The sequence below is a fragment of the Notothenia coriiceps genome, unplaced genomic scaffold (assembly GCF_000735185.1).
Source record: "Notothenia coriiceps isolate Sejong01 unplaced genomic scaffold, NC01 NC01_scaffold00011181, whole genome shotgun sequence".
Taxonomy (NCBI): Eukaryota; Metazoa; Chordata; class Actinopteri; order Perciformes; family Nototheniidae; genus Notothenia; species Notothenia coriiceps.
The window spans coordinates 116,013-130,255 of record NW_011343882.1 but is presented as its reverse complement, the minus strand read 5'-3'; the positions used below and the strand labels follow the sequence as shown (position 1 = coordinate 130,255).

At 40.1% G+C, this 14,243-nt stretch overlaps 2 protein-coding genes across 2 annotated transcripts; both read right to left on the bottom strand.

The window, feature by feature from the left end:
• Positions 1-3,284: 3,284 nt before the first annotated feature.
• LOC104946515 (uncharacterized protein YMR317W) lies at positions 3,285-8,602 on the bottom strand. Its single transcript, XM_010772358.1, has 5 exons — positions 8,434-8,602; positions 6,513-7,772; positions 5,821-5,931; positions 4,977-5,093; positions 3,285-4,873 (listed from the first exon to the last, which is right to left on the bottom strand). The coding sequence occupies exons 1-5, from the start codon at positions 8,441-8,443 to the stop codon at positions 4,845-4,847; spliced, it is 1,527 nt and encodes a 508-aa protein (XP_010770660.1). The 5' UTR covers positions 8,444-8,602; the 3' UTR covers positions 3,285-4,844.
• Positions 8,603-10,600: 1,998 nt separating this feature from the next.
• LOC104946516 (guanine nucleotide-binding protein subunit alpha-13-like) lies at positions 10,601-13,754 on the bottom strand. The gene is made up of 3 exons (XM_010772359.1): positions 13,566-13,754; positions 12,672-12,872; positions 10,601-11,850 (listed from the first exon to the last, which is right to left on the bottom strand). The coding sequence occupies exons 1-3, from the start codon at positions 13,737-13,739 to the stop codon at positions 11,479-11,481; spliced, it is 747 nt and encodes a 248-aa protein (XP_010770661.1). The 5' UTR covers positions 13,740-13,754; the 3' UTR covers positions 10,601-11,478.
• Positions 13,755-14,243: the final 489 nt, after the last annotated feature.

Genomic DNA, 14,243 nt, shown 5'->3' with positions numbered 1-14,243 from the left:
ACAAAACCAACATCAGCCGTTAGCTGTGAGCACTCACAACAACGGCCTATACAGACATAAATAAACCAGCGACTGTATTCGCCATGACACAGACAGTCTGTGGTTTGTACTTGTTTAACTTTTGTCTAGTTTCTGAACAGATATGAGGAGCTGTGAGCTCTGAGTGCAACAGCTAACGGCTGATGTTGATTTTGTGGTTCGCATTGAAGATGACCTCACGGCTCCGCCTACACTGCGTTACCATAATTACTGCCCCAGCTACTAATCTGTAATGGAAACGCAGCATAAAGTGAGCCTGGCCTACCAAGGCCTAACTATACCGTACTAAGCCGTGCGAGGCCCTGCACTGGAAATGCGCCATTAGAGAGCCAGAAAAACGGTGAAACAGTACCCGTTAGCCGGAACTACCCCTACTGGAAACGCAACAAAAAATGGTCTGGGTTTGGCACGGCACGCTTAAACCGTGCTACGCGCTGCAGTGGAAATGCGCCATTAGTATAAGAACATTAGACTTCGACCACTTAGGATTCAGGAAGTCTGAACTATTTCAAACCATTTTTTGTTATAGAGCACCTGTAATTTTATATAACTTTTTTTCCCCCCTAGACACATTCTTGGAAGACTTTTGTTGTGGGAGTAAATCCAAACTATTCCAAGTTCCCTCCCCCTCCAAGTCAACGTCCAGCTGTAGCCTGAATCCGTCGGACAGAGGCTCCACGGAGCCACCGCACAGGACAGACTCCAAGCCCGGGTCTGGAGACCCGGGAGGGGGTGGAGATGCAGGACCAGGTGCAGCAGATAAACTCCACCCTCCGCTCTTAGAAAACAAGAGTGTCCTGGAACTGAAGCGATCTCAGCAACACTACGGGCCCAGCAGCAACAACAGCCTCCCAGCTGCCAACAGTTACCCCCAAGGTACCCCCCCACCTTTCACAGCGACATCAAGAGGACAGACGCACTACGAGGGGTCTCACCACCTGTCCTCGCAGCAGATCCAGCCCCAGTTACCCCCTCAGCTCTCCTCCCCCCCTCACGCCGACACAGACTCTGCTCTCGAGGCGGCAGTCAACAGCATCTTGGAATGTTAGGACTGATATCATCCCTAATGTATCGTTTTTTCCCCTGTGTATCAATCTCCCCTGTTATATTTGTTGTACTCCCCCCACAATCTGTGTGAAGAGAGGTTTACTCTTTGTGATACCGTCTCCGGCCATGTAGCATGTATTTAGTTTGTCTTTATTCCCCGTTGTTTTTTTGGCGGGGCGTTTGAGGCATGAAAGCACTTCATATGACCTATGAACAACCGGGAATGTGTGCAATGCAATGTAGGTTCAGCCGGAAAAGGTTTTGATTACTTTTACATTTTAAGAGTCTGCAATTTCAGTAACTTGACTATAAGAGTCCCTCTCTTCACACACACCTTATTAATATTTTGTGCCAGTTAATCACCCCCCACTACCTATGCTGAAAAAGGAGGGACAAAATTACGACTTTGTGCCTAATTCTAGGTTTTTATTTTGAAGTGTTTACATGAAGGAGCTCTATTCAAAAATATCCACTGCTTCAGTTCCTGCATTACAAACATGCATACATGCTTATTACACCGTGTTAGGTAGATTCATGGTTCAGAGGTGTAGATTTCCTTAGGTAAGCTCAGTAGAGACACAATCACATAGACAAATTGCACTAAACATACTGTTGCTTATTTCAGGAACTGTATGAATATGTGGCTTGCTGATATAACGCTAGGCTAACTAGAATGTGAATATTTGGAACCAAAACCAAAATGTGTTCTCCTGCTTTCAGCTGCCTGCAACAAGGATAACCTCTCCATCACTCTATAAACCAGTCAAACTAGTCACATATAAACATGTATAGTAGTGTTACTGTACTCAGCAATGCTTTTTTTTCTTGTGCTCAAGTCACAGTTTATTTGGCATTTTTTTCTTTTGTACCTTAAAGGTATGCAAGCCCCGACACAGACACAGGACAAATACTCGATCTCAACCACTTTTATAATTCACAGCGTGTTTGTGTCAGGGGGAGTTTAGTCCTCAGATTGAGGAAGATGTCACGTTATGATTTTTTGTTATGTTTTTTATTTCCTATTTTTCTTAATTTTTTTAATGACATTAAAAAAAAGATGACTGTTTGTTGTTCCCCGGCTTCGTGAAGATGACAATATGGTCATTAGTTTATATGATCCTGAAGGGTCATTGATTGTACGTATGTTGATCTGCCTTCTGCATATAATTATATACTGATCATATCCAGCTATCTATGCTTTACAGTGACATGGCAGTGTGTGTGTGTGTGTGTGTGTGTGTGTGTTACTCTGGACACATACACACTGGTCTATGACTATATTTTTATGTATTTGGGTTGTTTGATTACCATACTCTTGACTTTATTCACGTTCACTCAGTCTCACAGGATGTTTTCATCACTTTCCAGTTGGTTTTAAAGCATTTCCTCTCTTTTACCCTCTCAGCAGCGCTACCAAAACTCGAAATAGGTTTGTCCAGAATCCCAGTCAGATCTTTACGTCTTTGTGTGTAATGGTTATGTCTTGATTCTTTTTTTGTAGTTTTTATAGTCCAAACTGAATTTATCATTCAATTTTATCATGCTGTAGTCAGAAATATTGACCAAGTATTTTTTTTTTAAGTGCATTTTTTTAGCAAACCTACAGAGATCTGCACTATAGTAGAAGCAAGACAAAGTAATTTACAAACCGACACAGCACCAAAGCTTGGTTAAACGCTGACTCTGGATAGTGTCACCTATCTGCCACAGGAGCAGACTGAAGGCCTTTTGCATGGGGGGGGGGTAGAGAACAAACGTCTTCTTATTTTTGTTTCTGAGTGCCAGTGGCCATCGCTGCAAGCCTGTATCTCTGCCTCAACCTTCTATATCTACCAGTTCACAATGACAAAAAACTCCCTCTTTGAAAGGAAATCTCTGTCATGTAAGATTTGCTTCTTTAAGTGGCTGCTGCAAGACTTTGTGCCTCTATAGCGCTCTACGGGAAAGTTAGTAAGAGCTGGTTCATGTTATCTGGATGCACTTCAGTGTCCGAGGGCCTGGTTGAAACATACTGTGCTTTTTCCTCCCGTTATGAGTTCAATGATGTTTTTCTTCCTTAATTTTCACTGTCGTTTTGTCTCACTTGATTTGTATAGTTTGTTGTTTTGTACAAAAATGAAAAGTGAAACACAACATATTTATAATTTTTGTATGGAGAAAAAAAAGAATGTAAAAAAAAAAACGAACAAAGTAAATGACAAAATGGAAATTATTTTTTATTGTGTTGGCTATGAAGTGGAGTCGAGAAAAATTGTTACAAAAATACTGTAATTTCTTCATTTGTAGCCAATGTGTGTTCACTACAGCAGCAAAGAGAGTCAACAATAAATTCATTTTGAATACAATAACAATACGCTGCAGTCCAGACCAGATCCTCCTTCAGCGTCCCTCCATTACTATTCTGTGAGTGTTCACATACAGGCACCGGCAGACTAAGCATGCATAATAACATGTGACAGGGAAGCATATCCAAAAGAAAAACACATTTGTTAGCCTAGATAAGATCTTTCAGCACATTCTGAAGTCAGGACATGTTCATTTTTGTCTGAATCTGCACTGCCATAGCAAGATTTTAATCAAGTTAAAACATCTCTTGGTTCCCTTTAATCCCCTCATGGACCCCAGCCCCATTGCCTCTGCACAAAGGAGCTAAGAAAACTCTGCAGAGCAAACATTTGACTGCCAAGCCCTTTTGGTTTTAGTAACAAAACACAACAATGACACCTAGTGGAGCCCTTTGGAACAACAGTGGGACTGAAACAATCACAATAAAAACGAATATTCAGTGGTTCTTTAGAACATTTTTCCTTCTCAAAGTAAAACAAGATACAAATTAAAATATATTTAAATAATACATATACACATATACAAGTAAATAAATAAATTTGATGCAGTGCACACAGCTTTCACTTCATATGAATCATGCAGGCGCAAAGTTGAATTAACTGCTACTGTCAGAATTACTACCCCTCAAGTTCTAAAGGAATAGTTATACATTTTAGATAAATAACGTATTCCCTTTCTGTTCAATAGTTAAATCAGATAATGAATACCTTATTCCTTCCCGTTTATAATATAAGGCTACGGACAGCAACTGGTTAGCTTAGCATAAAGCCTGGAAACAGCTAAATTGCCGTGACCGGAGGCATCAAGTTTTCTGGGTTGTCTGCCCCATACTCGTGAACCACATTATCTCAGGATAGCCTGGAGGGAATTCAAATTTAGCACAAAAGTCCACTTGACTCGAGGTGGAACTGATCAGAAGTTGAAGGTCAAAGGTGAAAGGTCACTGTGACCTTACAAAAGCCATTTGTGGACATAACTCAAAAAGTCATATGCTAATTATACACATTTCCCACAAATATCTAATACGATAAAATGAGGACATTTTGGAGGGACATTAATGCAACTGCAACTGGAGTGGTGGGAAAAGGCATACAGCCACACAACTGTTATTCTACGGATAAAACAAATTAGATAAAAAAATACAGGGTCGCTTTTAAAAGTGCTGGTAGGTAGATTAGCAATTTGAAAGAGCGAGGCTAGCGGTTTGTCCGTGTTTCAAGTCTTTATGCTAAGCTAACTAGCTGCTGTTTGTAGTTTCCTATCTAGGTGAGCTTCAATACATTAAATATGTGGACATGTTTGGATCTGGGCTAATTATATTACTATAAAGGGAATAGATGCCTAAAAAGTGCTGAACAAAGAAGAGGTTTTCTTATACAGAGTCACGCTTGTCCTAACATCCTCCCCTGACATTAGTGGTACTTCCTCCTGCGATCTCGCTCTGGAAAAAAGAAATAACATTCATGAACAAGCTCAGATAAAATATATCAAAATATATGTAGCCCATTACATAAAGCAACAATGAGAGAAATCTTCACACTTACTTATATGAGAGTAACTCCAGATGTAGCTGATAGCACAGTATCCTGCTAACAACATGCTCAGGCCACCTATTCCACCTTTCTTTACTTCAAAATACTTCTTGTTATACCACTGCCAGCCTGATGGAAGCACAGAAGAGGAGAGGAGATATAAACATGCAGACCTTATACAAAGAGTGATGCCCGGTGAGTGAGCTGGACACATTCTGAATAAAGCAGTTTCGTAGTAAAATTAAGTTTTTCCCTGATGCTGCCAATAATTTTCGGTCAGTTTGTTTCTCTGATAACTGCAGATCAAGAAGTCTAATGACTACAATCCTTCATCCAGGAAAAACAAATAATTATAAAAGAGCAAAATAAAAGTGGGCTGTTCAATTCTGACATAAAAGTGGATAAAAAGTCAGTTTAATATTGCTTCTGGCAGACAATCACCTCCCTCACACCTTCTTAAAAGGAGATTGTGCACTGAAAAAATGAAACATTGACTTTGATTAAATGTAATATGTCAAAAGGTTCCACATAATTGTGTTAGGTTAGTTGAAGACAATAGTATTAAGTTGAACCTATTATTTGTTATTTAAACGTAATACTATTGCTTTAAACTCATCTTATACAATTATTTGTATTTCTTTTACAAAATACATTTATTTAAGTCAACGTATGAACATTTCTTCAGTGTAGGTGACCAAATGCCTTTTATCTTGTTTAAAATGACAGATTTCTCAAAGAAACACTCTGTATAATACGGGTAGATACATAAATAAAAGACCAAAAAAACACAGTACATTTACTGGTCTGTTCTATGTGCATTACTTATTTGTATGTGTTGGATGTGTGTGTTAGTCACCTCCTTGCACCATTTTCACTACATCTTTAGGATGGCTGGGGGTTTTGTAGGCCAGCCACTGAGGCAACTCCCTCAGTCTCACCTGTCCAAGACTCCGCTCTGTCAGAGCACCTACACAATTAAGACATAAGAAAAACAGATGAATACACTCTGAAGATAAACAAAGTATAAATAACCATTTGTCAAAATCTAAAAAAAATCGAACTTGGTAGAAGTAAACAAGAACACTTTAAAGGGATAGTTTGTGTTTTTTGAAGTGGGTGGTATGAGGTACTTCATCTATATGTATTAACTATCGATGATGTACTGGTACTGAAACTAAGCATGGTACTAATGTAGAAGGGGCAAAAGCTACACTTATTTTAGCCATCTGAAAAAATAACAATATTAGTTGGATTTTACGCTACATTTACAATATTTTGACAGCATTACCTTGCTGTCAAACATCGCTTGCCAACAAGGACAGTATCTATTCTCTCTTTATAGCCACCAGACCACAGGTGTTATTCTACGGCTGCCTTGATTGGTTAAATAGTTTGTGTTATTGTGTGACTTTAGTGAATGCTAACTAACCACCATAAACATGGATATTATGCACCTCATACAACCCCCTGCAATTATGAAAATGATGCCTTTAAGATTAATTTCAGTCCGTAGTGTGGAGGTCTTTTGCCCAGCTGCCAAACACACACCTTTAGTACCATCAGCAGTGTTTTGGTTCCTGACCTCGTGCCTCATCTTCAACCCATCATCAGCTCTCGATGTGTCACACCTCAGTGCCGTCAGAGGGCAGGAAAATCTTGTGAGTGATGATGATATTGTGATGAGTCCTGGAACCTTCATCCCCTCATGCATGCCGACAGTACGTGGAGGGGACGTGTCCTTGCTCGTCTGAGACGGTAGAGGGCCACTAGAGAGGGGAGCTGCAGGGGGGGTTAGCACTAACTGTTGCAGGGGGATTAGTGATAATTGTTTAGACTTTGAACTTATTCTCATAACTGATTGCAGCTCTGTATGTTGTGCAGGGGTGCAAGGTGGCTGGTCTGACAGGGTATTAATTGTAACCAAGCAGCTGTCTTTATTCCCTGTTGGGAGAGGGACTGCACTGAGACTGATTTTGCTGCTCAGATCATCCGCAGTATCAATCTGGCTCAGTATGCTTGCGGTTCTGGACTGACGGGCCACGTTATCTCGGCCTAAAATGGCTCTAACTCCCTGGAGGGTTATCCTGGCCTGGTGACCGCTTTCTGATTTCAAGAACATCTCATTTTCAGATAAATCCTCCACTTTCTTTTCAGTGTCCACCCAGACGTTGTCTCTGACATCTTTAGAGCCCAGAGAGGTAGAGGCATCTTTTGCTGTAGAAAAGGATTGTGCAGCTGCCTTTTTCGTCTTTGACTTCTTGGCTTTAGTGGGTTTGGCCCCGTCTTTTATTGAGTTTTTGTCAGGATTAGTTTTGGGCAGGTCCTCCGAAGCAGATCTGGTCCCCTCCAGTGGGCCCTTAGAAACCTGTTTGGATTTTTCCGCTTCTATCAAAGCTCGGAGAATCTGCTTTTTGGGTTTAGAGATAGTGGAAGGTTGCAATGGGGAGATAATGGAGTTGGTTGTAGATGAGGGAAAGTTGGCTGTTTGTTCGGACAGCTTCTGTTTCTTCTTCTTAGCTGATGTTGGAAGTGACGCAGAACTCGGGGCCGATGGCTTTGTTGTTTCTGCTGCTGATGCCAGAGACATCTTATTACTCTTCTTTGATCGTGGACTTGTTTCTTTTGACAATGTCTGTGTCGAGTCTGCTGTTGGTTTGAACACATTTGCAGTGAGCTGAGAAGACGATGTTGTCTGATTCCCCGGGACATCGTGTTTGGTTGGAGGGGTTTTGGAGCTTGCTGCTGCCTTACAATGTGGGAGATGACTCTTCAACCTTTTGTAAGCTTTCCCGCAGAATGGGCACACCTCTGAGGGGAAAAATGGCAAAACACAAAGTAGACTAACACTTCGACATTTAGATCATGTCTAAATGTAAATGTATTTACTTTATCTAAATTCTCTGCTGATCATTTTCATGATAAATCAATAATATAATATAAGGTGATATTTTCAAATTGCCTGATTTGACAAATGCTTTCTCTAACTGTAAGATATTTTACTTTTACTGGTATACACATTTCAAACATCAACATTGCACATTTGAAAAGATGGAACCAAAAATCCTTTGAAATGTTGTTTGGACATTTCCTGGTAAATTATCAAATCTGTTGTGGATTGGTTTTGTAAAGTAGAACATAGAAAATGTGTCCACATTTAACATTTCACTTTAGTACACCTTTTTCATTACTTTTAACAGAGTATTTGTACACTATAGCCTAATATTGCAACCTTTCCTTAAGTACAATGTGAATACTTCTTCCACCACTGCTATATGGGCTGACCTTGAAGGAAAAGTACTTACAGTACAGGCTCTTCTACTTCAGGCTGTATTTCCTTACTAAGCAGGGCAGGGAGTCCCAATCAAAAATAATAGGCTAATACAACCACATGTAATTTCTGTTGTCATTAGGTCACGTGGTGACTGCTTTTGTGAATCACACAACAATTTTATGCGATTATGACACTTACCAGAGCTCATTTTGCACGCGTTTGTCAACACAGCCAATCAGGTCTCAGCATGTTCGAAGAAGTTACAACGAAAGAAGTTGTAAAAGCGTGAAAGAAAAATGTAAAGTGACAAATATGATCGCATTCACGCAAAGTGCCAACCTGTAAACACATTTCACATGTTGCGTTTACACGGAAGGACCCTTTAGGTAGCGCGCTAGGAGCCTGACTGTAAATGGTTACAAAGGGAGAAAATAAATAAGGTATTCATAAGGACCGGGTTAAAAAGGGTTATTTGATATATAACATTTGATGAAATACAACTGCGCATTAGTCTGTTCAGTGGGTGTGGTGCATCGACACAATTGAGATTATTCACTTCCGGTTTAGCATTAATCCCTGAAGTAACCGCTTCTCATTGTTTAAATTGTCCACAGGTGTACTGGCGATATGATTTGGCAGAACAAGAATTGTATTTACTTTAGTTGTTTTGGCTAACAGTAGACTGCTAGAACCGTTTTCTTACTCAGACTAAGTTAGGATGTTTATTCACAAAACCCTCTACACAAGGTCAATTTAGTTTAATACGCTAGTTCAGGCTTATTGTATGACATTATTTCGCAGATACAGTTGCTCATCTTTCAAAAATAGTAAATCAAGTAGTATTTTTATTAAGTAGGCATGAAACAATGATTGACTTTCATTTTAGAGATGTATATTTTGTGTTAACAATAAAATACAAAGAAATAGATTTGTAATTGCAAGTTTTAGAGGAGATTTATAACACTAAAACAAGGTAGGCTACTTAACATGCATTTGTATAATTAAAAGGGAGTAAAAGACTCAGCGCTTTTGAAACAGAGGGTTTTATGGGATGCTACATTGCTACATCTGTTGGGTATTTCAAGCTAAACATTTCAGAGACATGTTTTGTAAATATCTGAGACCTATTATATATTATTGAAAAACATTATAATAGGGGACCTTTAAGATAAAATAACAGTAGTTGTAAAAAGACGATATAAACGTCTGTTTTGGGCCCATGTTAATACTTAACTATACAAAATTAAGAGGAAAAAAACCACCCCACTCTCATTAGAAAAGTGTATTTTATTGATAGGGTTAGAGTGGCATGAGACTTGGCACAGGGATGAATTTTAAGGTGAGGAAAAAAGATTACACAAAAATACATCTAAATCATAAAAAGGTCATCTTCATTGGAAAAGCAGTCATTTGAAACACATTCAGAATGGAAAAGAATACTCAATTTCTACAACCATTTACATATACAGAGATAAACCTGAATATTATTTACATGGCAAGAGATTACAGTATATACAAAGCCAGAACTGGAAGCAAACTAAAGCTCACAGCAGCTTTATTCTGGGAGAAAAAACTAGACACTGTTGATGTTAAAGCATAGGGTGATTTGGCAGGAAAAAAACATTTTAATAAAAAACACTGGCTCCCTACAGAATAGACTTGACCTAAGTATTCAACTCTAATAACAAATTCAAAAATGTTTTTTAAAGGGGACTTCTAAATGAGACAAAATGGCTTGTGGCATATAATCAAATCTTCAAGGTTTTTAACAAAGATGACTTGAGACGCAACTCTGTCAGTTACACCTTACTATTACAATGATGGTTACAGTATTATCATAAAATCTAGAGCAAATCTCTGTACATCTATTAACAGACATTTATCATCCAGGAAAACAGGGGAGGTCTGTCCCTTTACAAGGCATCTAATCGGAGATGGAAAGAAAATAAGGAGAGAAAAGGGGGGATTCTGGGTCAACATTCAGGGGTCAAAGCCATGAGGATACAGTACCAACAACCACCCAGCTAACTGTACTCAGAACTGGCCGAGTCTCACCGCTCTGCCACCCAGATAAAGATTCAATTATTCAGTTAGTTCACCAACAACAACATCAGCATTAAACGCTGGTTCTGATTCAAACCTGAGAAAACAGTGGACTGCATGTTCACTTGCTGACACACCTGCCTAATGTGCCATTTAAGGTAATGTTGTCCTAAACAACTAAAAAACAGAAGGACATGAAAACTTGCGTCTTAATTATCCGTCAAAGGCAGCTAGGATTGGCTTTTAACTCTATTGAGGCACAAATGCAGGATATAAACAGTGATTAGGTCTACAGAAGACATTATATGGAAAGGTTCAGTCTTGTGGTCATTTTATAGCATTTTTCAAGACAAGGTGCCAGTGCTGGAGCCATTTCCAACATCAAATATTGAACCGTTCTGAGCCGCTTTCACCATAAAAAAAAATGTGTCCTTCTCTCTGCAAAAATGGCCCTGTGACGGCACGCTTAGCCTGCTGATCTCAGGCCTGGATAAGTAATGACTGGGACGGGAGAAGAATGCTGAAATATGTTGAAAATAAAAAAGGACAGTTTTGCAGTCTCCTGATCAGTTGGCAAACCCTTCTACAAACTATAGGGGCTTTGAAACAATGTCCAAGATGCAGTACTGGAGGTTGCGGCAGAAATAATGGACTGATTTTGGAATAGTTTAAATTCAGTGCTTGGACACAGACTGGCATTATAACACAGGGACAGCTGAGCTTGATGCATTTTGACCATCTAACTGTCATTTGCATACATGTTTAAATATTCGTTCTTGTATTTGTCGTTTGGCAGGTTGTGTATCTGGTTGAGAGGCCATGTGCCCGCTTTGTTCAAAGTTTCCACATCCAGGCGCTGGCACCATCACCGGCACCTTGTTAGTAGAAAAGCCGCAGCGAGTCTTTGTGCTGGAAGGCAGCGCTCAGGCCAGAGGAGAGACTCTCCAAATGAAGCAGCACAAGATCAGATGTTATCTAATCGGCATGCTTATAACCACAGACAGTCTGCCCTACTGACTCGCTCCCATACCAAACTAACAAGAAGGCTAACTCTTCGAAGAGGAGAGTAAAAACTAATATAAAAACGGCTGAAGAAGAACGCTGACGTCTATCGGATTTTTCTGAGGCTGGTCTCTCCCGAGTGCCCGTCGAGGAGGAGCACAGGGCGGGTTTGTCTATTTTTTCACAGGTTGACAGGGGTCATTGGAGCATGAGCTGCTTGAGGTTGTCGTGCAGGATGGTGTCCTTGACGTCCCGGAACACCAGCCTGATGTTCTCCGTGTTGATGGCCGTGGTGAAGTGGTGGTACAGGGGCTTCACGGTGGCGTCGCGTCTCTTGGCCCGGAAGCACTCCACCATGAACGCCTGGACGTCCGGCAGGTTGTGCTCCTGCCCAGTGTACTCGGGAAAGTAGTCCTTGAGCGCAACGCTCTTCACCTTCTCCTCCAGCAGGTCTGTCTTGTTGAGGAAGAGGATGATGGAGACGCTGATGAAGACGCGGTTGTTGACGATGGTCTCGAAGATGTCTAGTGATTCACGCAGCCGGTTGGTCTGCCTGTCCTCCATCAGCACCTGTAAACGGCAACGGTGGGGGTTGAATACAATTATACAGATAGTACTGTTTTGATTGGTACTAGATTTTATTATTATTATTATTATTATTATTATGTTATCAAGTAGTTAAACTGATTGGCTGCGAGGATTCTCTGGCAGAAAAAAACCAGAAGAAGCTAAACTATCCCCAACTTATAGCTAGCCGCACTTTGCTTTTATGCTACGACAGAATTGCTTTCAGGGGACAATAAAGCTGATTGAAGTGAATAATAAACACATTTAAGAAATTCAATCAAAGAATGTTTCCAATGCGTTTATTGCAAAAGATGTAGATTGACTAATATATCGTTTTCAATGGCTCAAACTTATCTCCTTATCTCCTCTAACATAGGTCACACCTTGAAAAGAAACATCTTTAATGGATACATTTTTCAAAATAGATGTTAAAAACAGTACTGCTACAAAGAAAAGATAAATAAATTGCAAAAATGTTTTCCTGTGTTTATTTCTTGTGTTTCCCCACGACTGCACCATCCCCCTAAAACTGAGCTTCACATCAAGCTGAGAGTTTGTGCAACCTTACTATACAACGGTCAACACAATAAATCATTTACTGAATCTGATTTACACTAACATTTAGACTTGTATGAATCACAACAGCTCAACCGAATACGAGTGGGTATATAAACAAAGACTTATCAAAAAGTCACTACACATTATCTGCCTGAACAAACTCATTCATGTTTCACTTATCAGGCTATCAGTGTGTGTGCTTGCTTGTGTACCAAAGATGCCAAGGCCAGCCTTTGAAAACAGTGGTGTGTTTTTTTTTTCTTCACCTGGTCATATTCAGAGGAGGAGACGAGGAAGAGGATGGAGGTGACCGAGTCGAAACACTCGAACCAGCGCCTACGCTCTGACCGCTGCCCCCCCACGTCCACCATCTTGAAGGGAACGCTCTTGATCTCAAAGTCATACTCGTGGATTCCCTTGGTGGGTTTACGAGCCAGCAGGATGTCCTGCTGAGTGGGGAGATAGTCCTGCAGGGGAGAAAACACACCAATGAATACCAGCATGTATATCATGTATTTATTTATTTATATATAACATCTCACGATGAAAACAAAAATTGTGCTAGTGCACTAAGAAGAATTAGACGTATAACAATTAAAAGTAGAGACATTTTTGTTTTGTATTTCATTTCTAGGACTTTAAATCAGAAGATCTTTTTTTATAGAACATTACTTCACATCCTGAGGTAACATTTTATGAAAACTTATAATATAAGGTGAATATTTGCTAAAGAAAATCCTTATTTTAGCTTCTTCAAAATGTTGATTTTGGGCAGCAATTGGAGGGAAATAAAACTAAAAAGAGCAATATAATGCAGATATTAGAGAGCGGTTTATGACCTGTTAATAAGTCTGCAAACAGGAATAAAGGAGTGTATCTTGACAGTAGATACACATTTATTGTTTACTGTAGTGTTGAAGTGGGTATCAAGTATCAAGGAATTTCCCTGGTATTGGTATCAATATGCCGTCCCCATTTCCCAGCAGGATATAACACTAAGCAATATCATTAACTAAATGTATGCTGGATCCAGATAAGCATATGTACTGTCCATCTAACTGTAGCATCTTTGGCTAAATGTCTGCGTTATCTTTGTCGTCATCTACCCTTAAATTGTACACGTCTGAATATAACAATCAGTGCAGAAAGAAACAACTTACCGGCTCGCCAAGCTTATCCAGATTATCCAAGAAATACTTCACTGACTCACCCTGCGACAGGACACAGGAGGAGTTTCTGTTAATTCTACACCAATTATTAGATTCAGTTCTTTTAAAATCATAAACAGCACAGTTAACATACCAACTATAACTATTGCATTCAATAAATGACATGTTGTACACACACACACACACACACACACACACACACACACACACACACACACACACACACACACACACACACACACACACACACACACACACAGAAGCCAAAGCAGGATGCCAAGTTTTTGGTATTGCAGTAGACACACGTTGCAAGCATGTCTTTGATGTGTACTGAAGTGTGGCTACATCTGCATGTGTGGCCGTGTTTGACTCATGTTGTGGGGACATGAGTCTGTTTACTCAGTCACATTGTGGGGACCGGGCTTCCTTTTGGGGACAAAATGTAATTCCCCACCACGGTAGATTTGAGTGTTAAGTCTTAGGGCAGGGTTCTGGTTAAGGTAAGAGTAAGTCCAGAGGAAATTAATGTCAGTCCTGTTATGTCCTTGAAAGTGATGGAAACATCACTGTGTGTGTGTGTGTGTGTGTGTGTGTGTGTGTGTGTGTGTGTGGGGGTGTTTTTTTCTTACACTGTTCATGCGCAATTAGTGCAAGCCCAGGCATGAGGCT

Coding starts and splice junctions, on each gene's coding strand:
- LOC104946515 (XM_010772358.1), bottom strand. Junction 5,094..5,820: donor AGTGAAAATGGTGCAAGGAG/GTGACTAACACA, acceptor TGCTTCCATCAG/GCTGGCAGTGGTATAACAAG. Junction 4,874..4,976: donor CTGGAGTTACTCTCATATAA/GTAAGTGTGAAG, acceptor TCTTTTTTCCAG/AGCGAGATCGCAGGAGGAAG.
- LOC104946516 (XM_010772359.1), bottom strand. CDS start 13,739: ATGTCATTTATTGAATGCAATAGTTATAGTTGGTATGTTAACTGTGCT. Junction 12,873..13,565: donor TGGATAAGCTTGGCGAGCCG/GTAAGTTGTTTC, acceptor TCTCCCCTGCAG/GACTATCTCCCCACTCAGCA. Junction 11,851..12,671: donor CCTCCTCTGAATATGACCAG/GTGAAGAAAAAA, acceptor TGCCGTTTACAG/GTGCTGATGGAGGACAGGCA.